The sequence below is a fragment of the Callorhinchus milii genome, unplaced genomic scaffold (assembly GCF_018977255.1).
Source record: "Callorhinchus milii isolate IMCB2004 unplaced genomic scaffold, IMCB_Cmil_1.0 Scaffold6, whole genome shotgun sequence".
NCBI lineage: Eukaryota > Metazoa > Chordata > Chondrichthyes > Chimaeriformes > Callorhinchidae > Callorhinchus > Callorhinchus milii.
Window position 1 is genome coordinate 10,993,502 of NW_024704747.1, and position 25,840 is coordinate 11,019,341.

Here is a 25,840-nt window from a genome sequence, read left to right on the forward strand (position 1 = left end):
AGAGAGTAACATTTGCAACCTTTAAGTACTCTGGCACCACCCCGGTGTCCATGGAGGCTTGAAAGATTGTGGCCAAAACCTGTTATTTCCTCCCTTACTTCCCTCAGCAACATCCAAACCGGGTGACTCATCTATCTTGAGCACCGTCAACCTTTTTAGTAGCTCCTCTGGTTTTATCTTATTCAATTACTCTATCCTCTCCTCTTGACACTGTAACAATAGCAGCATCCTCTTCTTTTGGGAAGAGGAGTCACCCTAACTTTGACTAACCTTTTATTTTTTGTATGCTTATAAAGTATCTTAGGGTTCGCTTCTATGTTTGTCCAGTGCCTTGGAACGACCTCCCGATGTGAAAGGTGCTTTACAAATGTAATTTTGTTGTTCTTATGTTACCCGCTAATCTTTTCTCATACAATCTCTTTGCCACTCGTTTCCTTTTTTAGCTCTCTTCTGTACTTTCAGTATTCTATTTGATTATCTTCTGTATTTTGAACCTAACATTTATCCTTACGAATTTGAATGTTAAACATAGTTTCCTTTATTAGTTCAACAGTTATACAGAGAACATTGAACGGCAATCACTTGATGTGATTATAGCAGCAACCAGGTTTCAGAGAACAAGCACAGATGACCTATCCCTGGGAGAGCAGCAGGAAGTTGGTCCGATCTGCATTTCAGTGAAACCAACCAAAACTCCTTTATACACAAAGTCTATACTCGTGAAGATTGGTTACAGAGGTGGAGTTTGAAGTTGGTTTGTCCAATGATAGAACTAGTTTGGTCAATCGCAGCTCAAAGCTGTTTAATCTAATCTTCTTACGACATCCCCATCATCAACCCGCCACCATCACCCTGGCTCATTACCACCCCACCCCCATCACCCCAGCCCATCCCTGCCACCACCCGTCCAGCGTCACCCCCCAGTCCCTCCGCGCTGATCACAGCTGAAGTTTGCCGGCCAGATCGCTGTTGGGGTAGAGTCTTGCAAAGCGGCCGAGGGTCCAAATGGGGAAGATGTTGCGATATGCAGAGTAGCTGATGGCACAGGACTTGTTGAAGACACCGGCGATGTTCTCCTGGGAATAAAGATCAGGCATCACCGGCAACATACAGCACCACCAAGGGCAGGGGGGCAGGGCAGGGGGGGTTTCGAGACATCTCAAAGCATTTCACAGAATGTACTGTTAAGTGAATTGGGCATAAACAGAGGTGTTTGCAGTAAGGAAACCAAGAAAAAAATAAGGAAAATAAGGAAACAACGTATCGCCCTGCCGGGAATCGAACCCAAATCTTCTCACTTGTGAGGCGATGCACTCACCACTGAGCTACAGGACTCCACAAAATAAAACAAGGAGGTTTGAGGTTTCGTTAAACTCGGGGTCCCTCTTCACCTTTAGTGTCATCAAAGAGGTACGTGTCAAATCTGAGAGCCTTGTCTCCAGGTCAAGATTGTTTTTTCATTGTCTACTCACTTTGGGCAAAGCTGCTCGTGTCACAGTTATGGTGTCAGGGTTTTTCTGTTTCTTAACAGTGCGACCGTTTATCTTGTAAGTGAGGCAATAAAACAGTTGAATTTTCAAGTCTGTTAAATTCAATTCCATTTAGTACACTGAGCGCTATTATAACCCAGGTATACAATTAGATGTGAGAACTGTCACAGTACCTGAGGCCAGTCTCCATTCAGCTGTTGTTTGTTTATCAGGGTTTTGATGCCTTTCTCGATCGCCCGGGTCCCGGGATATCTGCACAGAAAGAAAGAGAGAGAGAAACACAGACTCATGCGGCTGGTGTTACCACTTCCCTCAGCCCCCCCTCACTCCCTCCCCTCACTCCCCCTCAGCCCCGCCCCTCACTCCCCCTCAGCCCCCCCCCTCACTCCCCCTCAGCCCCCCCCCTCAGCCCCCCTTCCCTCACTCACCTGGCCACCCCTCCCCACCTGGCTGCCCCTCCTCTCACTCACCTGGCTGCCATCAGTGCAAGCAGGGCCCAGCAGGTGTTGTGGACTTGGGAGGAGCTGCTCTGCACGTACTGTCGACTCTCACAGGACTCAAAGTCTTCGCCCCAACCCCCGTCCACCATCTGTTTTGAGAGCAGGAACTCACACGCTCGGGTTATCTCTCGACAGGCAGCCCTGGAAGGAGGGGGAGAGAGAGAGAGAGCGACAGTGTCCATCATAACCCTTTATCTACAGAAAGAGGTTCACACCCGCAAACACACCAGAAACACACAAAAGCCTGATTGTCCAGCGCCTTGCGACATCCTCTCAACGTGAAAGGCACTTTACAAATGTAGTTTTGTTGTCGTAAATCCAGAGACAAACTCCTGATGTCAAAGGCTCCATATCAAATGGAACGATTATTATTATTATGCAATTGCTGGTCCATATGAAGACATGATGGGAAAGTGTTTCTAAGCAATAATTATCTACTTCTTTCTTAAAAGTTGTTATCGAATCAGCTTCCGTCACCCCTTCATTCTGGATCCAAACAACTCGCTCTGTGGAAACATTTCTCCTCACCTCTCCTTTTTCTTTTAACAACTATAGTAAATCAGTGTCCTCAGGTTAGGACCCACCCGCCAGTGGAAGTAGTTTCTCCTTGTTCATCCTATCGAATCCCCTCATAATTTTGAAAACGTCTATTAAGTTTCCTCTTAACCTTCTCTGCTCCGAGGAGAATAATCCTCATTATTCCCTCATTCCTGGTACTATCCTGGCAAATCTCCTTTGCACCCTCTCCAATGCCTTGACTTCCTTCCTAAAGTGTAGTGCCCAGAATTAAACACAGTACTCTAGCTGAAACCTAACCAATGTTTTATGGAGTTCATCATAATTTCCTGACTTTTGTATTCTATGCCCCTATTTAATCAAACCTAGTATCCTGTATGCTTTTAAAAAAAAAAACAGCCTTATCCACCTGCCACCTTCAAAGATTTACTTATATGAAGCCCCAGATCTCCCTGTTCCTTCACCCCCTTTAAGATTGTACCATCAGCTTATATTGCTTCTCCTTATTCTTCTTTCCAAAATGCATCACTTTGTATTTCTCCACATTAAACTTCATCTGCCACGTGTCTGCCCATTTTACCAGTCTGTCTATGTCCATTTGCAGTCTGATACTATCCTCCTCACTGTTTACTACTTTTCCCAGCTTAGTATCATCTGCAAACTCGGAAATTGTACTCCTTATACCCAAGTGCAGATCATTTATATAGACCAAAAACAGCAGTGGTCTCAATACCAAACCCTGGGGGACACCATTGCACACTTACCTCCATTCAGAAAAACAACTGTTCACCACCATTCTATGCTTTCTGTCTCCCAGCCAGTTCTGTATCCATGCTGCCACTGTCCCTTTGATATCGTGGGCTTCTATTTTGCTTACATGCCTCTTAAGTGCCTTTTGAAAATCCATCTAAACTACATCAACTGCACTCCTTCATCCACCCTCTCCATTACTTCATCAAAAAACTTACCAGGTTTGTTAAGACACGATTTGCCTTTAGCAAATCCATGTTGGCTGAACTTTATTAACCCATATTTTTCTAAGTGAAAATTTATTTTGTCTGGGATTATAGTCTCTAGAAGTTTCCCCACTTCTGATTTGGCCTGTCGTTGGGCTATAGTTAGGACGTTAGGCTGATTGGCCAGTAGTTAGGCTGTAGTTCCCGGGTTTATCTTTCTGCCCCTTTTTGTACAAGGGAGTAACATTTGCAACCCTCCATTCCTCTGGCACCACCCCCCGGTGTCCAAGGAGGATTGAAAGATTGTGGCCAGAGCCTCTGTTATTTCCACCCTTACTTCCCTCAGTAACCTAGGCTGCATCCTGTCCGGACCAGGTGACTTATCTACCTTGTGCACCATCTAGCTTTTTAGAACCTCCTCTCGGGATTTTTTTTTTTTTTTTATCCAATTTCTCCACCCTCTCCCGTTTTAACTCACTGAAATTAGCCCTCTTCCAGTTGAGTATCTTCACCTTTGATTGTTCCTTTAATCAATAAGTACTCTAAACCTAATGATGTTGTGATCACGGTTATCCAGATGCTCTCCTACTGAAACCTGCTCCAGAACGTTATCCTATACACATTTCAAGAATCTTTCCCCCTCCTTGCCCTTTCCACTGTTATTTTGCCAGTCTATGTTAGGATAATTGAAGTCTACCATTATCATTACTCTTATGGTGGAGTCCTGTAGTTCAATGGTCAGAGCACTCGCCTCGCATGCGAGAGAGCTGGATTTGATTCCCAGCAGGGCAAAACCTTGGGCAAGTTTCCTTACTCCACACGCCTGATAATAATCCCTCAACAAAAAAATTGGTCACATCAATCCATGACTGTTTGTGGGACACTGCTGTGCGCAATTGGCTGCCACGTTTTGTTCACAAATATAATCAATGCACTTTACAGTATATTCTGTTAAGCCCTTTGAGACTTCTATAAGACGTGAAAAGCGCTATATCAAATGCAAGGATTATTACCCTTTTGGTTTTGCATCTTTCTGAAATCTACTTGCAGATTTGCTCGTCTATCTCCTTCCCATTATTTGGTGGTCTATAGTATACACTTAACAGCTCCTTTTCTGCTCTAACCAAGTAGATCCTGTTTTAGGACCCTCTAGCACATCGTCTCTTTCCAGGGCCATAACTGTGTCTTTAGTCAATATTGCCACCCCACTCTCCNTTTTTTCTTCCCTATCCCTCCTGAAGACATTGTAGCCAGAAATATTCAGCTTCCATTCCTGCCCTTGTTTGAGGCAGGTCTTCGTTATTGCCACTACATCATAACCCCATGTGGCACCTTGCGCCTGCAGCTCACCAATCTTATTTGTCACGCTCCGTGCATTTATGCACATGCACTCCAACACCGACTGAGTCTGCTCTGCATTTCTCCCCAGTCTAATCCCTCCTTTTTCTGGACTACTTATTGCATTGCTATTTGTCTCTCCCAGCCCTCTATGTAAATTGTTTCCCCCCCTCTGATGTTACATACTGATTCCCTTCCTTGCTCAAAAGTACTTTAAACCCTTCCCCACAGCACCAGTTAACCTCCCTGCGAGGACATTGATCCCAGCCCTGTTGAGGTGTAACCCATCCACCTTGTACAGGTCCCAACTGCCCCAAAACTGATCCCAATGTTTCAGGAACATGAAGCCCTCCTTTCTGCACCATTTCTCCAGCCATGCATTCATTGACAGTCTTCTCTGTGTCCCCCTGTGCATCTATTTGCTTTTGACTCTTCTCCTCAGAGGTGTCACCACCCTCATCGGTATTCAGTACGGAGAACTGGTTTGTGAGTGCCACACTCTCAGGAGATTTCTGCACTGCCCATCCCCTCTTCCTACCATACCAAGTGGTCACCCACTCACTCTCCTTCTGAACCCTCTCTGGCTGTGGGGAGCCCACCTCCTGAAATGTTCGATCCATAAGCCTCCCGTATGTTATGTAGTGACTCCAGCTTCTTGTTGAGCTCAGAAACCCTGAGCAGCCAGACGCACGTCCTACACACGTGTTTGTCCAGGGCATACAAAGCATCCTGGAGTTACCACATGGTACACATTGCACATGCAACAGGTCTCAGGTTCCCTGCCATATTCCAGAAATGCTTTATATTATTTTAATATAAATATATATTTTACACAACAACAAAATTACAAATGATGCACCTGTCTCCCCCTCTGTACCTGTTTTCCACTCTCACCAAATTCCTGAACAGAATTCCCACACCGTTCCAACCTCACTCTGCTGGGCTCTCTGCTCAAGTGAAGCTCTTGCAATTCTCCCTTTTATTTAGGCCTTTGACACAACCAGTTTCAACTGGTCAGCAAATAATTAACTAATTAACTAATCCCTAACACCTGGTCCATGACTAACTGCCAATTTTACACCACCTGCTCTCTTGATCCCCACCCCCAACCCTCTCCTTTCCTCCCAGCTCCACCTCCATGCCTCTCTACTCTCCGACATCATCAATCTCTCCCTATCATCCAACACTATTCCCATCCCACTAAAAACAGCTATGATCACCCCCATCCTGAAAAAATCTTCCCTGGACCCATCCCTGCTTTCCAACTACCAGCCCATCTCCAAGCTCTCTTTTCTTTCCAAGGTCCTTGAAAAAGTTGTTCTTCCCAACTGTTCTGGTCAAGGTTACAAACAACACCCTGTCCATCTGTGACCAGGGCTCCCTCTGCCTCCTCATCCTCTCTGCTGCCTTTGCTACCACAAACCACTCCATCCTTCTCCACCGCCTCTCCTCTCACCTCAACCTTCAAGGTTCTTTCCTTGAATGGTTCATATCTTATCTCTCACACTGTCTCCAATTTGCCCCTACAACGGTTTCTCTTCCAGTCTTATAAGGTGTTCCTCGGGGCTCTGTCCTCAGTCCCCTCCTTTTCGCTACATACCTCTACATACTCCCCATTGGTGACATCATCTGCAGACATGGGGTCAACTTCCACATTTATGCGGATGACACCCAATTCTATCTCTCTGCCTCCACCCTCGATTCCAGGACCACTGACGTCAGTCCTGGATGAGAGCCAACTTTCTGCAGCTGAATGTCAGCCAGGAGGCCCTCCTGATTGGCTTGCGCCTCAGGCACTGGCAGCATTAGCATTCACGGATGCACATTCCACCTCACCAAGCCAGTCAGGAACCTAGGCATCTTGTTCGACCCTTAACTGTCCTTTCTCCCCCATATCCGAACCATGACCCACTCTGCCTTCCCCCACCTCCGCAACATTGCCCGACTCTGCCACTGCCTCACCCCGCAGGCTGCTGAAACCCTCATACACACATTTGTAACCTCAAAGGTCGACTACGGAAACTCCCTCGTCGGCCTCCCCAACTTTTGCCTCCACAAGCTGCAGATCATCCATAACTCTGCAGCTCATGTCCTCTCCCACACCAGGCTCCGTGACTCCATTATCCCCACCCTTGCCCGGCTCCACTGACTCCCCATCCCTCAGAGGATAGAATTCAAAATTCTCGTCCTCACTTTCAAGGCCCTCCATGGACTTGCCCCTCCTACATCTCTGACCTGCTAATCCCGTCAACCTGTCCACTCGTTCTGTTCAGCAGGCTCCGGCCTGCTCCATGTCTCGCACCCGACCCGCCCTACCGTCAGTGACCGGGCTTTCAGCCCCCACCCTTTGGAACTCCATCCCACAATCCCTTTGCCATGCTCCCTACCTTGCCTCCTTCAAGGACTCAAGAACCTCCTTTTCGAACATGCCTTCAGCTGCCCGCCTACCTCTGCCCTACCTCATCTCAAACCTGCCCCTTCACGCTCGGGTCCTGATCCCCAACTGTTCACTGCCTTGCGATGTCCTCCCGATGTGAAAGGCGCTTTACAAATGTAATTTTGTTGTTGTTGTTACCACGTCTTTGAGATGTCTCAAAGCACTTCACAAAATATACTGTAAAGTGAATTGACTGTGTTTAGTGTGGGCAAAACGCAGCTGCCATTTGCAGAAGAGGTGGGTCCTATAAACAGTTGTGGATTGAGTGACCAATTTACTACCTTCTTTTTGAAGGAATTATTACCGCCGGAAAAGCAATCCACCAATCAACTGACAACTGGTTCTTACTTACTGCTAGGTAAACTTGATTTATGCCATGAATCAAAAATTTTCAATCAAGAAAAAAATGAAAACACACTATGATCGAACGCCGACTTACCAAATCTCATGTGAAATTTAGCAGGGGTCGGTGGGGCCACACCTTGCCCACTGCTGCTTTAGGCTTTCAGCAGGTAATAATAAATAATAATAATCCTTGCATTTTATATAGCGCTTTTCACGTCGGGAGGACGTCCCAAAGCGCTTCACAGAACACACTGTAAAGTGAATTGACTGTATATTTGTGGGCGAACGCGGCAGCCAATTGCGCACAGCAGTATCCCACAAACAGTCATGGATTGAAGTGGCCAATTTATTGTTTTTTTTAAGGAATTATTACCCCCGGAAAAGTGATCCACCATAAGGAAACTTGCACAACGTTTCGCCCTGCTGGAAATCAAACCCATATCTCTCACTTGGGAGGCGAGTGCTCTAACCACTGAGCTGCAGGACTCCACAGGTAGCAGCCAGCCACTTGGATCAGACAGTCGTGGATTGAAAGCTGACTTTGGGAACTGAGCTTATAATGTTACTGAGGGCAACACCTCAGTATTGCCCTGATGGATTGCTGCATCATCAGATCCATGAATTCCTATGATCAAATTGTCTCTCCTATGAAGTAGAACTGCGTGTTTTTGGTTGTTTACTTTCTCTATTGAATGTATGATTAACTGGAATGGGAATGAGAGAGGGGAAGGGGGTCTCACACACACACAGTGAGAGAGGGGATGGGTGGGGAGTCACACACACACACATTGTAAATGGGGGGGGGCCTGAGATGCCAGGACAGACAAGCTATTGACACTCACCCTCTCTGGTACGTGTGTCCCATACAGGCAAACGCCTCCATCCCAAACCAGGTTCCGTAAGTGAAACACACACCCCAACTCCTGCCGAGAAAGCAAAGAGTAACCCACTGTACCCAACCAGCACCCCAACCTGCCCAGCACCCCAACGCCCCCACCAGCACCTCAATGCTCCCACCAGCACTCAAACCCTCTCACCAGCACCCCAATGCCCCCACCAGCACCCCAATCCACCCCCAGGACCCCAACATTCCCACCAGTATCCTAAAATCCCAGCACCCCAAACCACCAACAGCACCCCAACCACTCCACCAGTACACCAATCCCCAGCAGCCCAAGCCCCCAGCAGAACCCCAACTCTCCCAGCAGCCTAACCACCCAACCATCACCCCAACCCGCCCAGCACACCAAGCCCCACACGAGGACAACACCCCAACCACTCCACCAGCACCCAAAACCCTCCACCCCAAACCCCAGTATGCAAATCCCCACCACTCAGCCCCCCCAGCACCCTGCCCCCAGTATTCAAACCCCCAAGCACCCCACCCCCCCACCAACACCCACCCCACCCGCAGCAGTACCCAGCCCCTCCAGCACTCAACCTGCACAACACCCCATCCCCACAACCCCAGCATCCCAAACACCCAAACAGCACCCCAACTTGCCCAGCACTCCAAACTGTCCATCACCCCAACCCCTCACCAGCACCCCAACACCCCACCAGCACCCCAACTCCCCACTAGCACCACCAACAACAACTTGGATTTATATAGCGCCCTCCCTGCCAGACGGGGTCTCAGAGGAAGGTGACCAAAGGCGCGGTAGAAAATAAAGGTCTTCAGCAGAGACCTGAAAGTAGGAAGGGAGGGAGCGAGGTGAAGGGAGTGAGGAAGGGAGTTCCAGAGTCTCGGGGCATAGTGGCTGAAGGCACGGCCGCCGAGGGTGGAGCGGAAGACTCCAACCTTCCCACCAGTACCCTAAAACCCCAGCACCCCAACCCACCAACAGCACACCAACCACCCCACCAGTACCCCAATCCCCAGCACCCCAAAACCCCAGCAGCACCCCAAACCCCCAGCAGCACCCCAACTCCCCCAGCAGCCCAACCATCACCCCAACCTGCCCAGCACCCCAAACCATGCACCAGCACCCCAACACCCCCACCAGCACCCCAATCCCACCAGCAACCGAACCAACCCACCAGCACACCGACCCTCCATCCCCACCAGCACCACAAACTCCCAATAGCACCCCAACCCCCACAACAGCACCCCAAACCCCCCACCAGCACCCGAACCCACCCAACATTACCCCAAACCCTCACCAGCACCCCAACCCCACCACCAGTACTCCAAACCCCCAGCACCCCAACCCCCCAGCACCCCAACAACCCCACCAGTACCCCAACCACCAGCACCCCAAGCTCCCAGCAGCTCCCCAAGCCCCCAGCAGAACCCCAACTCCCCCAGCAGCCCAACCACCCACTCATCACCGCAACCCGCCCAGCACCCCAACTACCTCACCAGCACCACCAGCACTCCACCCCCCCACTAGCACCCCAACCTCCCCAGCACCCCAGTCTCCCCCAGCACCCCAAATCCCTCAGTTCCCCAACCCCCCCACCAGGACTCCAACTCGCCCCACCAGCAGCCCAACCCTCCCAGCATCCCAATCCCACCAGCACTCCATCCACCCACCAGCACCCCACCCACCCTTACCCTTCCCATGATCCATCCGGCCGCTGGCAGCCACGGCAGAATTCCAGGCCTTTGTTCAGTGTGTCTCTGGAAGAAGAGATGAAGAGTTCAGAACTTGCTGAGTCAGGCGGGTTCGCAGCATTCCAGAGCACTGCTGATAACAGTGGTTGGGGTGATGGTTGGGTGGTTAGGCTCCTGGGAGAGTTGGGGTTCTGCTGGGGGCTTGGGCTGCTGGGGATTGGGGTACTGGTGGAGTGGTTGGGGTGCTATTGGGGGTTTGGGGTGCTGGGGTTTTAGGGTACTGACTCACCTGGAAGGGCAGACTAGTCACCGGGGTCAGTGAAACCTCCCACTCATCTCCCATTGACTCTGCAAGCTAAATCCCCAATGTGTAGGGTGGTCTTAGCTGAATAAGAAGTGGAAAAGCTTGCCAGACAGTGCTCTCAATATCGAGTTGAGTGGTTTTAATTGGCTCTTGCCAACCTGCGCCTAATACTTTGCAGAATTAGGTAAGCAGGATATGCCCTTGAGGGAGAGAGTGTGCATTCCATTCCAACAATCTATCTCTGGGATTTCCATATGTAGGTGGGATGCATGGAAATCTCAGTCTAGTTTGGAGATTCTTAAGCCTGTGATCAGTTTCCGCATGTGTCAGACACCCGGCTACACAAAAACAGTGTAAATGTTATAGACACACCTCAACTGTGACTGATACCTCAGAGAGTAACAGGTTATTCTAGCCCCCGCACACATTCTCGCACACACTCACACCCCGCCCCAACCCCACTACTGCACATGCCCTAACCTGATTTCGAAGGCTCGGTGGTGGGGGTGTTTCTGCTGGAAATGTCTGAGTGCCTGAATCACAGCCGACGTGCACTCCACATACGTGTAGTCAATCATTATATCACCTGTAACAGGAGGAGGTCAGAAGTCAAGAGATCAACCAAGCCCCAGTGACTGAACCCCGTGGATACCGATTGCGGAAAAGAAAGGCAGTGACTGACCGAAGACCTCGGAGGGGTTCAGTAGTTCGAGCAGCCGCCCCCCCCGTTTTCTCTCATACGTAGAGAAGCCGCCATCTGTATTTCTCATCGTTAGTAACTGAAACACAACCAGCAGCTTGTCACCCCCACCACAGACCATTCATAGCCCCACAGCACCCCCGCCCCCCGCTGGCCCCAGCAAACCCCAAACCGCTTCCACACCCTCGTCCCCCACTGCTCCTGTCACCCTTCTCCCCTACCTCCCTCCAATCCACCACACCCCTCTCTTCCCCACTGCTGGCCCCGGCACCTCCTCCCCCACCACTGTTTACACCCCCTCCCCCCGCGCTCTCTGTCCCTGCCTCCCACACCCTCTCGGGCCAGTAGCTCACCACATGGACGGCCTGGTGCAGCTGCTGGTCGATGACATGGTCACTGATGAACGGACATGTTTCCTGAAGCAACAGCAATGACTTCAGGGCCTCGGCCGTGCAGTCAGCCACCACCCAGCCACAGTCCCGCGTGCTGAACGAGAATCCGCCCTGCACACAGGGATCGTCATCAAACAGGGCACTAGACACACAAACAGACACGCCAGGTACACACACAAACGTCGGGCACACACGCTGGACACACAAACACACACACACCGGGTACCTACTCACCAGGCACACACACACACTGGGCACACAAACACACACACACTGGGCACACACACATCAGGCACACACCCCAACACATACACAGACACACATGCCGGACACACACACACACCAGGCACACACCAACACAAACACACACTGGGCACAAACACACCAGGCACACACATACAGACACACACCGGGCACACACACAGTGCACAGACACACACCGGGCACACACACGCTGGCACACACACATAAACGCCAGACACAAACACACAAACTGGCATGTACACCCACACACACAATGGGCATGTAGACACACACCCAGCACACACATGCTGGGCACACACACAAACCCAGCACACACATGCCGGGCACACACACACACGCCGGGCACACACACGCACACATGCCAGGCACGCATATACACATGCCAGGCATACACGCACACACATGATAAACACGCACATACCCGATGGCCATACACACACACTGGGCAAACACATACAGACACACACAGTGTGGACTCAGATTTTGCTCACCTTGTTCAACTGCCGGTAATACTTATCGTAGTCAGGGGGGGCTTCCTGCACCTAAAACAGGACAATCAACATCAGCTTGTCCGCAGGGAACTCCGGGGTCTTTCCACATACCCCATGATCTCCCCAACCCGGGGTCTCCCCCTCTGGGTTTCCCCCCACCCGCCCGGGTCTCCCTTCTCAGGTGTCTCCCCCCACCAAGAGGTCTCCATCCCCCCCAGGGCTCACCCCCTCCTCCCGGGTCTACCCTCCCCTCCAAGGTCTCCCCTTCCCCCGGTACCTGTGTGATGCGCAGATACTGATGGGCAAGCGTGAGGCTGGTGGTGAATTCTGGGCAATTCTGAGCACCGGCCTGAGACAGGAAACAGAGTCAGTGATTCGATCCCCTCAGATACTCCCACCCCCCACCAGCCCGCCCCAGAAACTACCCTCCCCACACCGCTTACCTCCAAGAAGGCCTGGACGGTGAATGCTGTGTCCCACAGCTGAGAGCCATTCGTCCCCTGGACATAAACAAACAGTTCACAACGAGCCCCTCCCCCACAACACACCCAACAAGCCCCACCCCCAACCCACCAACAAGCCCCGCCCCCAGAACGCCCCCACCAAGCCCCACCCCCACAACACCCCTTACAACCCCCCACAAGCCCCTCCCTCACAACAAGCCCCTACCCCACAGCACCATCCACAGCAAGCCCCTCCCACCAACACCCCCATCCCATCCCCCCAACAACCCACCCCTTGCCCCCGACAATTCCTGACCTGCATCTTCATTCCATCGACTCCGAGCCTGGGGACAGATTATTGGAAATTTGAGAGAACGTCTGTCCGCTATTACGGGAAGAGCCACTGCCTCCTCCTCTCCCCACCCCCACCGGTCACTGCTCCCCCCCGTCAATGCTCCCCCTCCGTCACTGTTCACCCCCCCATCACTGCTTCCCCCCCGCCACTGCTTCCCACCGTCACTGCTCCTCCTCGCCACCTCCCCCTCCTCACACCCCCATTGTGGACCCCGCCTCCTGTTGGCGTGTACCAGAGGTAGTCTGTGATCCGCTCCACATGCTGCTGGAAGGCAGCTGATTGAGGCCCGTCCACACTCCAGCGAACCAGCATGTTAATGGTCTTCGAGATCTACAACATCAACACATCATCAACCTCCACCCTGACACCACCACCCTGACACCATCATTGCCCCATCCTGATCCGTCAACCCCCCTCAAACCCGTTTCCCCTCAACCCCCATGTGTGGTCCCCTCACACACACACACACCTCGCCCCCCCACCCCGGGTCCCCCTGTACCGGGCCAATGCTGATGCACTTGGTGAATCTGTCGTCCGCGGTGATGTGATCGTAGACCTCGGTGATGGCCCAGCATCGAAGCCGCTCACTGTGATGATCCTCATATACATTCAGCACGGCTGGAAACAGCGGTCACAGCACCGTCAACTAGCACACTCCGCATGCACACCCCACATGCATACACACCCTGCACGCGCACACACCCCGCACGCGCACTCACCCCGCACGCGCACACACCCCGCACGCGCACACACCCCGCACGCGCACACACCCAGCACACACCTTCCGCACACACAAACAACCCCCACACACAGGCTCACACACGCCCCGTGCATACACACACACACCGCACACACACCGCCCACGCACACAACAACAACAACAAAATTACATTTGTAAAATGCCTTTCACGTCGGGAGGATGTCCCAAGGCGCTGGACAGACAGTTACGGACCCGAACTGGGGGTTGGGATCAGGGAAGGGTAGAGGACAGGGGGGGGAAGCAGGGAGATCGAAAGCACGGTTGAAGAGGAGGGTCTTGAGATTGGCCTTGAAGGTGGCAAGGGAGGGGGTGAGATGGAGGACTGCAGGATGGAGTTCCAGAGGGTGGGGGCAACGGCGGAAGGTTCGCTCGCCAATAGTGGGGTGAGGAAGGTGGTGGAGGTGAAGTAGGCCGGAGCCCGCTGAGTGGAGGGAGCGAACAGGATGGTAGGCGGTTAGGAGGTCACAGAGGTAGGGGGGAGCAAGACCATGGAGGGCTTTGAAGGTGAGGACCAGGATCTTGAACTGTATCCTCTGTGTGATGGGAAGCCGGTGGAGTTGAACAGGATGGGTGTGATATGGTTGCAGAGCCTAGTGCGGGAGAGGACACGGGCTGCAGAGTTCTGGATAATCTGCAGCCTATGGAAGGAGTCCTGTATGCCTGTATGCCTGCAGCCTACAGTGGAGTCCTGTAGCTCAGTGGTTAGAGCACTCGCTTTGCAAGTGAGAGATCTGAGTTCAATTCCAGGCAGAGGGCGAAACCTTGGGCAAGTTTCCTTACTCCACACAGAGCCTAATAATAATCCCTCCAAAAAACAAAAACAATAATAAATTGTTCATTTTCAATCCATGACTGTGACATTCCTGTGCGCAATTGGCTGCCACGTTCGCCCACAAATATACAGTCAATTCACTTTACAGTGTGTTCTGTGAAGCGCTTTGGGACGTCCTCCTGACGTGAAAAGTGCTACATCAAATGCAAGGATTATTATTATTATTATTATTATTAAGGAGGAGTTGGAGAGGCTGACAAATAGTGAGTTTGCATAGTCAAGCCTCGATGTAATGAAGGCATGTATGAGGGTTTCGACGGCCTGTGGTGTGAGACAGTGGCGAAGCCAGATGATGTTGCGGAGGTGGGGGAAGGCAGAGTGGGTCATGGCACAGAAAGGATAGTTGAGGGTCAAACAAGACCCCAAGGTTCTGGACTGGCTTAGCAAGGTGGAGTGTGCAACCATGGATGGTGATGCTATCAGCGCCTGAGGTGAGGAGATGCTGATGGGAGCCAATCAGGAGAGCCTCGGTCTTGTTGACGTTCAACTGTAGAAAGTTAGCTCTCATCCAGGACTTGATGTCCAACAGAGAGAGCAGTGGTCCTGGAGTCAAGGATGGAGGCAGAGAGGTATAGCTGAGTGTCATCCGCATACATGTGGAAGTTGACCCCATGTCTGCAGATGATGTCACCAAGAGGGAGTATATAGATATTGAAGAGGAGGGAACCAAGGACAGAGACCTGAGGAACCCTGGCACCCACACACGCACGGTCCAGCGCACACACACCCCACAGACACACACCCTACACTCACTCACACACCCACAAACACAGCCCGCTCCCACCCGTACCACCTCCCACCCACACCAGCCACCCCCCCACCTGACCTGCACACGCTTTCTCCCCCACTACACAACCCACACACACAGCGCACGCCCTCCACACACACTCTATACCAACCCCCTGCACACACACGTCCCTCCCCGTTCCCCTACACACGCTCACGCCACTGAACATGCGCCTCCCCCTGCACATGCCCCCTCCCCTGCACACGCCCCCTCCCCTGCACATGCCTCTTCCCTTGCACACACCCTCTGCAAACGCTCTGCCCTGCATATGCCCCGCCCCCTACACACACACCCTCCCCTGCACACGCCCCTTCCCCCTGCACACGCCCCCTCCCCCTGCACACGCCTCTCCCCCAGCAAATGCTCCGCCCCTGCATATATCCTGTGCCCTGCACACGCCTCCTCCCTCTACACACACGCCCTCTCCCTACACATGCTCCTCCCCTTGCACACAGAGCCACTCCCTTGGAGACATCCTCACCGTACGCAGTGTTCAGTAACCAGCTGTGTGGTGTATACAGGTCACACGGGGCCACATTGTTCCTCTGGGCCGGCCAGTCAATACTGCAGTAATCCTGCACATACAACTCCTGAGAGTCAGAGAGAGAGGGTCAGAGAGAGACAGAGAGAGAGAGACAGAGAGATAGGGTCAGAAAGAGAGACGAGAGAGAGGGTCAGAGAGAGGGAGGGGGGTCAGAGAGAGAGATTCAGATTGAGAAACAGAGATCAGAGAGAGTAACACAGAGAGAGAGGGTCAGAAAGATACAGAGAGAGGTCAGAATGAGAGTGAACGTCAGACAGAGAGGGTCAGAGAGAGGTGGTCAGAGAGAGGTCAGAGAGAGCGATAGAGAGAGGGTCAGAGAGAAGGTTAGAGAGGGTCAAAGAGAAGGTTAGAGAGGGTCAGAGAGAGGTGGTCAGAGAGAGAGAGAGATAGAGAGAGGGTCAGAGAGAGAGAGAGAGGTCAGAGAGAGAGATAGATTGTTAGAGAGAGAGAAGAGTTAACAACAACAAATTACATTTGTATAGCACCTTTCATGTCGGGAGGAAGTCCCAAGGCACTGGACAGTCAGGGATTTGGACTTGAGCAGGGAGGAATGAGGCGAAGGAACTGTTGAATTCCAAAGGGTGGGGGCTGAGAGGATGAAGGCCTGACCGCCGATGATGGGGCAGGGCAGGCAGGGGATGCGGAGCAGGCTGCAGAGCGGAGGGAGCGGACAGGTCAATATGGAGTTTGCAGGTAACAGGGGTAGGGAGGAGCAAGGCTGTGGAGGGCTTTCAAGATGAGGACGAGGATTTTGAACTCTATCCCCTGGGGGATGGGGAGCCAGTGTAGCCAGGCGAGGGTGGGGTCCAGGGAAGTTTTTTTTGAGGATGAGGGTGATGACGGCTATTTTTAAGGGTGTGGGAATGGTGCCAGTGGATAAGGAAAGGTTGACGATGTCTGTTAATAGAGGGTCAAGGAGGTGGAGCTGGTGGTTAAGGAGACCGGAAGGGATGCTGTCAAGAACGAGGTCAGAGAGAAAGATTTCAGAGAGAGATTGAGAAAGAGAGCGAGCGGGGGTTCAGGGGACGGGGAGGGATTGACCTGGCGAAGGCTGTGGATGAGTGTGTCCTCCTGTGCTGTAAGCCGGACGGCAAAGCAGTAACTCATGGGCAGGTAAACCTGGCGACAATGACACCACAGAGTGGATGGATGGGCGGGCATCCAGCGTGGGAGCAGCCTGTACCAGAGAGAGAGGGTCAGCTACACTGTACCCACAAAACCCTCATACACACACCCTCACAAACACACCCTATACACAAACTCTCACACACACATATCCCCTCACACACACCCTATGCTCACCTACTTTTTCTTTTCATTTCATGCTGAGATGTATTGCCCACCGGGAAGCTGGCAGGGAATTCCTGGTACCTACCATCCACCTAGTGAGGGCTCAAACCTGCATTTGTCGGGTGTCAAATGACCTACCAGTGACTATCCTCCTAGTGGAAGGTGGGGAAGCAGACTCTCCTTGGAGATGAATGCCTCTAAGGTAACATGCACGGAGAGTAGGAATCGAGCAAACCCTCTGGGGTGGGCTCGGTAGTCCGGCTCCTCACTGGCAGGACCTGGAAGGGCAGACCAGTTACTGGAGGCAGGTAGTCATCCCACTCAGCTTCTGTTAACTCTACAAGCCACTGCCCTAACGGGTAGGGTGGTACTAGCTGGAAAAGGAGCGGGAAAGGCTGCCAGACACTGAAAATAACAATGGCAAGCTATGTGGTTTTAGCTGGTTAGACTCCAGCAGTTACCCCAACACACACACTAGGGTCCCCAAGCCTATACTTACCTATTTCCATACTTTCCGGAAATAGGTAAGCAGGATTTGTCCATCCAGGGAGAGAGTCTGCATTCCATTCCAACAAACTATCTCTGGGATTTCCACGTGTAGGTGGGATGCATGGATATCTCAGCTCGGTTTGGATACGCTTAAGCATGGTGATGGGTTTTCGCATGTCAGACACCTGCTCCTCCCACCTCCCAAAGAAAGCTGACTGGCACCCGCTGGGGGTGGAGGGTAACTCACCACATCTCAGGAAACAGGCTGTTGAGCCCCTCCCAGCTGTAGACGTTGAGGACAGCTAACCAGAACTTGCCCCAAGATGGGATGCCCACCGCACCTCCTGAAACAACACAACAGGGAAAGGCCATGAGTCTGTTCCAGCTCCTGACTTTATTCTCTAGATTCTCTAGGTGAACATCACATTATAATAATAATAATCCTTGCATTTGATATAGCGCCTTGTCTCATCTTCGAGATGTCTCAAAGCGCTTCACAGAATATACTGTAAAGTGAACTGAATTTGTGGGAGAAACACGGCAGCCAATCGCTCACAGTAGTGTCCCACAAACAGTCGTGGATTGAGTGAGCACATTTTTAAAAAATATATATTTTGAAGGTGGGGTTTGCCCTGATTGACAGGTACTGTACCTAAGAATTTGATCTTAACAATCTAGCTCAGAGGGGGGTCGAACCTGCTGCCAGGGGCCAGATTCCCTGTTTGAGAAAGGTGTGCGAGTCTCATATAAAATATGTTTGTCTTTTCCTTCCAGAAACATAGCAATTATTCAGCGCCCTTTTCATATTGGAAAGACGGCTCAAAGCGCTCGACACTGCTGGCTGGCCACCTGAGCTGGAGGTGGGAGCTGAGGGAGGTGGGATGGCAGGGAAAAAGATGACCGTAAGAGTGGTCAAAGAGTTAGATCTTGACGTGCCTTGAAAGAGGAGAGGGAGTCGGAGGGACTCCAGGTATGGAGCTCCAGAGAGCAAGAGCAAAACAGCGATGGCAGTGCAGATGGGATGCCCTGGACGGACGCATCACTTTACTGGAGCCCCCAGTACAGTACGGGGGGCTCCAGTACAGTCCAGGGGGACTCCAGTACAGTAGGGCTACAGTACAGGGGGGGCTCCAGTACAGTACGGGGGGCTCCAGTACAGGGGGGGGGTCTCCAGTGCGGGGGGGGGCTCCAGTACGGGGTGGGGGGGGGGGGGCTCCAGTACAGAGGGGGGACCTCCAGTACAGGGGGGGTCTCCAGTACAGGGTGGGGGGGTCTCCAGTACAGGGGGGGGGGGGCTCCAGTACAGGGACGGCTCCAGTACAGGGGGGCCTCCAGTATAGGGGGGGCTCCAGTACAGTACAGGGCGGGCTCCAGTACAGTGCGGGGGGGGTCCAGTACAGTACGGGGGGGGGACTCCAGTAGAGGGGGGGATCTAGTACAGTACAGGGGGAGCTCCAGTACAGTACAGGGGGGGCTCCAGTACAGGAGGGATTCCAGTACAGTACGGGGAGAGAAAGAGCTGACAGTGACCCTGGCTAACCTTTGGTGTGAAGATTGTTCCGGGCCCGAACCAGATCAGGGTCGTCAGCCCCCACCCCGAGCAGTCGCAGCGACGTGTAGTTTAGAGCCGTACCCAGCACCGTGCTGCTGTCCTCAACATGTCTATGTGAGAGAGACAGTGAGAGAGAGTGTGTGTAAGAGAGGGTGTGAGTGTGTGTGAGAAAGTGAGTGTGTGAGAGTGAGTATGAGAGTGAGTGTGTGAGAGTGTGTGAGAGTGAGTGAGAGAATGAGAGTGTACGTGGGAGAAAGTGTGTGAAAGAGTGAGAGTATGAGAGAGTAAGTGTGAGAGTGTGTCTGAGTGTGAGAGAATAAGAGGGAGTGAAAGAGTGTGTGAGAGAGTGAGTGTAAGTGTGTGAGTAAGAATGTGAGAGAATTGGTGAGTGTGTGAGAGTGAGAGTGTGAGAGAGAGCATGAGACAGTGTGTGAAAGAAAGTGAGTGTGAGTGTATGAGTGAGAGCGTGTGAGTGTGAGAGAATGTGTGAGTGTGAGTATATGAAAGAGTTTGTGAAAGTGAGTGTGAGTGTGTGAATGAGAATGTGTGAGAGAATGTGTGAGAATATGTGAGAGAGAGTGTGTGAGAGGGATGGAGAGAGCGTGTGAGAGACGGATGGAGAGAGGTGTGAGAGAGGGATGGAGAGAGTGTGTGAGAGAGGGATGGAGAGAGGTGTGAGAGAGGGATGGAGAGAGTGTGTGAGAGAGGGATGGAGAGAGTGTGTGAGAGAGCGATGGAGAGAATGTGTGAGAGACAGATGGAGAGAGTGTGAGAGAGGGATGGAGAGAGTGTGTGAGAGAAGGATGGAGAATGTGTGAGAGAGGGATGGAGAGTGTGTGAAAGAAGGTGAAGAGCTCACACTCACAATCCCCAGCCTCCGTCCAGGAGCTGTACCGAACGCAGGTACCTCACCATCTCCTGTCTCTGAGAGTCCGCCAGCCCAGCCCCCGTCACATGGCAGGCAATGAGGAGCCCTGAGCCACACACAGCGGGTTAGTCCAATCAGCCCCCCTCGCGCTCTCCTCCCCCTCGCTCCCTTTCCCCCTTGTACCCCTCCCTGCTCACCCCCACTCTCTCCCCCTGGACACCCACCTGGCAACAGGAAGAGGGGCCCTCCGTAGTCGCCAGCCCAGTGGCCATCCTCGGCCTGGAGAGGGGCATAAAACCTCAACCCCTTTAGCACGGCCTCCTGTGCGGAGCGAGCAGCAGCTGAGATCCCCACAAACCGGCTCTGAAACAGCCACAAGACAGCATCAATGTCCGCACCCCACTTAGCCCCATCACAGCACCCGCTCATTCCTCACACACATCCTCCCTCCTCATATCCTTTGCACTGAACATCTCTGCATAATGACTTCCGCCAGCACCCGGACCCCTCCTGCCCCATCAGCCTCCACATCAACTCCCACTCCACCAACCACCAAGGCCACTCCTTCACTCTTATTTCTCCCTCCCAACTATCATCACCCATATCAAACCCACCATCTTCTGCCTCAAATCCCCCCCACCCAGCTGTCTATAGCTGGCAGTCAACTGGTCCATCTTCTCAGGCTCTGTCCCCTCCCCCTCCAAACCCATCACCCCCTCCTCAAAACTCCACTCTTCATCCTTTGCAAACTACTGGCCCATCTCAAGCTTGCCCTTCATCTCTAAAGTCCTGTAAAGTGTTGTTGCCACCTAACTTTGTTTACATGTCTCCCTTCGCTCCTTACTCGAGCCCCTCCAGTCTGTTTTCCTCCACAGCAGAGATGGCGCTCATCAAAGTCACAACTGATATCCTCTCTGTGTGACCAGGGCTCCCTCTGCCTCCTTGCCTTCCTGGACCTCTCCACTGCCTTAGACACAATCAATCACCCTATCCTCTTTCATCACCTCCCCTGGCTCATCCACCTTAATGCACTGCACTCCCCTGGATGAAGTTCTGCTTGATGCACCGCCATCATTTTGTCTCCTCCAATGGTTTCTATGCCCAACACAGTCACTTGTAGTGGATTCCAAATCCCCTCACTTTTCTCATTACATCCTTCCGCTCGGTAATATCATTACAATGTCTGCAGATGACACCCAAATTTATTTTTCCTCCTCTAGCCGTGACCCCAGGTCCGTCCCTGTTCTGTCCACCTGCCTATCACTCTTCAAGACCTGGACGAGCACCAACTTTCTGCAACTGAATATTGTGAAGACCTGTCAGCCTGAGCTCCCAGTATTGACCAGCAGCAAATCACCTCCCCCACCACAACCCCGTCGCTCAATCAACCCACAGTGGTTTCGCAGCCAAGGAAAAGCCTGGGCCATGTCCTTCCTGTGAACTGCGGGGGTGGGAGGGTGGTAACATACGGTGTCCAGTCCCAGTGAGTGCAGCTCCAGCATTGTCTGTGGCCTGGCGTCTCGCTGGTCCACGAAGCTCCAGCTCTGTCTTCCCTCCACGTTACTCAGTCTCCAGCGGCTCAGGTCCGTCGCTGCCGCTGTTTTATACGGACCCCCCCTCCTCCGCAGACACCTACAACATCCAAACTGCTGACACACCAAAGAGATCTCCACACAATCAGGCCATTCAGTCACCATTACCGATCAGTGATTGCTCCTCAATATAGAGCTCTCCAGCCAGCCAGCGGGACATCACAACCTTCCCCAACCTCGCTTTCTCCTCCCAGTCGGTCAGCTCATCCCATCTGGTGCATCACTCACACACACACTGCTCACACACACACAGCTTGCGCACTGCTCACACACACTGCTCACACACACACTGCTCTCACACACACACTGCTCTCACACACACACTGCTCTCACACACAGACACACTGCTCACACACACACACTGTTCACACACACACAGCTCACACATACAGACACACTGCTCACACACACAGACAGTGCTCACACACACACTGCTCTCACACACACACTGCTCTCACACACACACTGCTCTCACACACACACTGCTCTCACACACAGACACACTGCTCACACACACACACTGTTCACACACACACACTGCTCACACACACAAACACACTGCTCTCACACATATAGTCCATATACACACACTGCTCATAAACACACATGCACTGCTCATACACACATTGCTCATACACACACACACTGCTCATACATACACATACACTGATCATACACATAGACTGCTCACACACACACACACACACACACTGCTCATACATACATACTGCCCATATGCACACACTGCTCACACTACTCATACACACACACTACCCATACACACACATTGCTCACACACACACACACACTGCTCACACACACACTGCTCACACACACACTGTTCATACACACACACTACCCATATACACACACTGCTCACACTACTCATACACACACACTACCCATACACACACACTGCTCACACATACTGCTCACACACACACTGCTCATACACACACTGCCCATACACACACACTGCTCACACACACTCTGCTCACACACATACACTGCTCACACACACATACTGCTCTCACACATACACTGCTCACACACACACTGCTCATATGCACATACACCTCTCATACACACACACACACTGCTCTCTCACACACACACACACTGCTCATAAACACACATGCACTGCTCACACACACACTGCTCATACACACACACACTGCTCTCACACACACACACACTGCTCATACACACACACTGCCCATATACACACACAGCTCACACTACTCATACACACACACTACCCATACACACACTGCTCACACACACACACTGCTCACACACACATACTGCTCATACATACACACACACTGATCATACACACACTGCTCACACTGCTCTCACACACACACTGCCCACACACACACACACTGCTCTCACACACATAGCCCATATACACACACTGCTCATACACACACACACTGCTTATACACACATACACACACTGCTCATACATATTGCTCACACACACTACTCATACACACGTACACACACTGCTCACACACACTGCTCGCACACACACTGCTCACACGCAGACTGCTCATAAACACACACTGCCCATACACACACACACTGCTCACACACACAGACTGCTCACACACACACATGCACTGCTCATACACACACACTGCTCATACACACACTGCTCATACACACATACACCGCTCATACATACACACACACTGATTATACACACAGACTGCTCACACTGCTCTCACACACACTGCTCATACACACACTGCTCACACACACACTGCTTACACTGCTCTCTCATACACACACTGCTCATACACACACACTGCCCATACACACACACACACACTGCTCACACACACACACTGCTCACACACACGGACTGCTCACACAGACACTGCTCATACACACGCACACTGCTCGCACACACACTGCTCATACACACGTACACACAATGCTCACACACACTCATTAACACACACACACTGCTCACAAACTGCTCATACACACACACTGCTCACATACACACACATTTCTCATACACACACTGCTCACTAACATACACTGCTCATACACACACACACTGCTCATACAGTGCTCATACACACCCACACATTGCTCACTCACACTGCTCATACACACACACTGCTCACACACTGCTCATACACACACACTGCTCACACACACACACTGCTCATACACACACACTGCTCACACACTGCTCATACACACACACTGCTCACACACATACAGCTGAAGACCTTTCTTTTTGACCACGCCTTTGGTCACCTTCCTCCCCCTCCCCCTGGCTCGGCCCCGGGATCCGTCACTGTAAAGCACTCTTGAGACGCCGTACGGCGTGGAGGGCGCTATATAAATCCAAGTTGTTGTTGTAACATATGCACTGCTCATACACACATTGCTCATACACACACACTGCTCACACATACACTGCTCATACACACACATTGCTCACACACTGATCATGCACACACACACTGCTCACACACACACTGCTCATTCGCACACAACTCACACACATACATACACTGATCATACACACACTGCTCACAAACATACACTGCTCATACACCCACACTGCTCATACACACACACACTGCTCATACATACTCACACACTGGTCATACACACAGACTGTTCACACTGCTCTCTCAGACACACACACACACACTGCTCACAAACACACTCTGCTCATACACATCGACACTGCTCACACACCCACTGTTCACACAAACACACATACTGATCATACACACACTGCTCATACACACGTACACACACTGTTCACACACACACTGCTCAAACATACACACTGCTCACACACACACACTGCTCATACATACACACTGCTCATACACACACAGACTGTTAGTACACACACAGCTCACACACAACTCATACACACTGCTCAAACACACAGACACTGCTCATACACACAGCTCATATACACACACTGTTCGTACACACACAGCTCATACACTGCTCACGCACACACAGCTCTTACACACACACACACACAGCTCAAACACACACACTGATCATCCATTGTTCACACACACACACACTGTTCATTCACATACTGCTCAAACACACACACACTTCATACACACACACTGCTCACACACACACTGCACATACTCTCACACATAGTGATACTGTTCCATGACTCTCTCACACACACTCACTGTTCCATGTCTTTGGATCTGTGTTTATCTGTCGGTCTCTCTCTCGCTGTCTGTATTTCTGCGCGTCTCTCTCTCACTGTCTTTCTGTTTCTCACTCTGTGTCTGTGTCTTTTTTCTGTATCTCTCACTCTCTGTATGTGTCTATCTGTGTATGTGGGGTATGTGTGTATCTGTATGTCTGTGTGTGTCTGTCTGCGTGTCTCTGTGTGTCAGTGTGTGTGTATCTGTTTGTGTCTCTCTCTTTGTATCAGTGTGTATGTCTCTCTCTCTCTCTCTGTATCTGTATATATCTGTGTGTGTCTCTCTGTGTATCTATGTCTCTCTATGTGTCTGTCTCTGTGTGTGTCTCTCTGTATCTGTCTGTGTCTCTGAGTGTCTGTCTCTCTGTGTGTCTGTGTCTCTCTTTGTGTCTGTGTCTCTGTGTGTGTCTGTGTGTGTCTCTATGTCTGTGTCTCTGTGTGTGTGTCTGTGTGTCTATGTCTCTGTGTATATCTGTCTGTGTGTCTCTGTCTCGCGTGTCTCTCTCTGTCGCTGTGTGTGTGTCTCTCTCTGTCGGTCTGTATGTCTGTGTATCTGTGTGTGTGTCCCTCTGTGTGCGTGTGTTTCTCTCTGTCTGTCTGTGTCTCTGTCTGTCTGTGTGTCTCTGTCTGTCTGCCTGTGTGTGTGTGTGAGTCTTTGTCTGTCTGTCTATCTGTGTGTGTGTGTGTGTGTGAGAGAGTCTCCGGTCTGTGTGTGTGTGTCTGTCTTTGTCTGTCTGTGTGAGTGTCTGTCTGTCTGTGTGTGTCTGTGTGAGAGTCTCTGTAGTCTGTGTGTGTGTGTCTGTCTTTGTCTGTCTGTGTGAGTG

General features: G+C 51.7%; 1 protein-coding gene across 1 annotated transcript; it reads right to left on the minus strand.

Annotated features, from left to right (window-relative positions):
- Nucleotides 1-518: 518 nt before the first annotated feature.
- Nucleotides 519-25,061, minus strand: lss (lanosterol synthase (2,3-oxidosqualene-lanosterol cyclase)). Its single transcript, XM_007909122.2, has 22 exons — nt 24,997-25,061; nt 21,680-21,842; nt 20,435-20,573; nt 20,208-20,316; nt 19,331-19,452; nt 18,038-18,134; nt 17,053-17,188; nt 15,949-16,057; nt 13,588-13,706; nt 13,321-13,418; nt 13,050-13,077; nt 12,734-12,790; nt 12,568-12,639; nt 12,291-12,341; nt 11,497-11,646; nt 11,126-11,222; nt 10,924-11,029; nt 10,140-10,205; nt 8,425-8,505; nt 1,961-2,131; nt 1,664-1,742; nt 519-1,076 (listed from the first exon to the last, which is right to left on the minus strand). The coding sequence occupies exons 1-22, from the start codon at nt 25,002-25,004 to the stop codon at nt 939-941; spliced, it is 2,196 nt and encodes a 731-aa protein (XP_007907313.2). The 5' UTR covers nt 25,005-25,061; the 3' UTR covers nt 519-938.
- Nucleotides 25,062-25,840: the final 779 nt, after the last annotated feature.

Bases quoted from the DNA above. Each gene is read 5' to 3' on its own strand.
- lss (XM_007909122.2), bottom strand. The intron at 16,058-17,052 runs GTCAATCCCTCC...TCTGACTCTCAG, and splicing joins TCATCCACAGCCTTCGCCAG to GAGTTGTATGTGCAGGATTA. The intron at 1,743-1,960 runs GTGAGTGAGAGG...CTTTCTGTGCAG, and splicing joins CTTGCACTGATGGCAGCCAG to ATATCCCGGGACCCGGGCGA.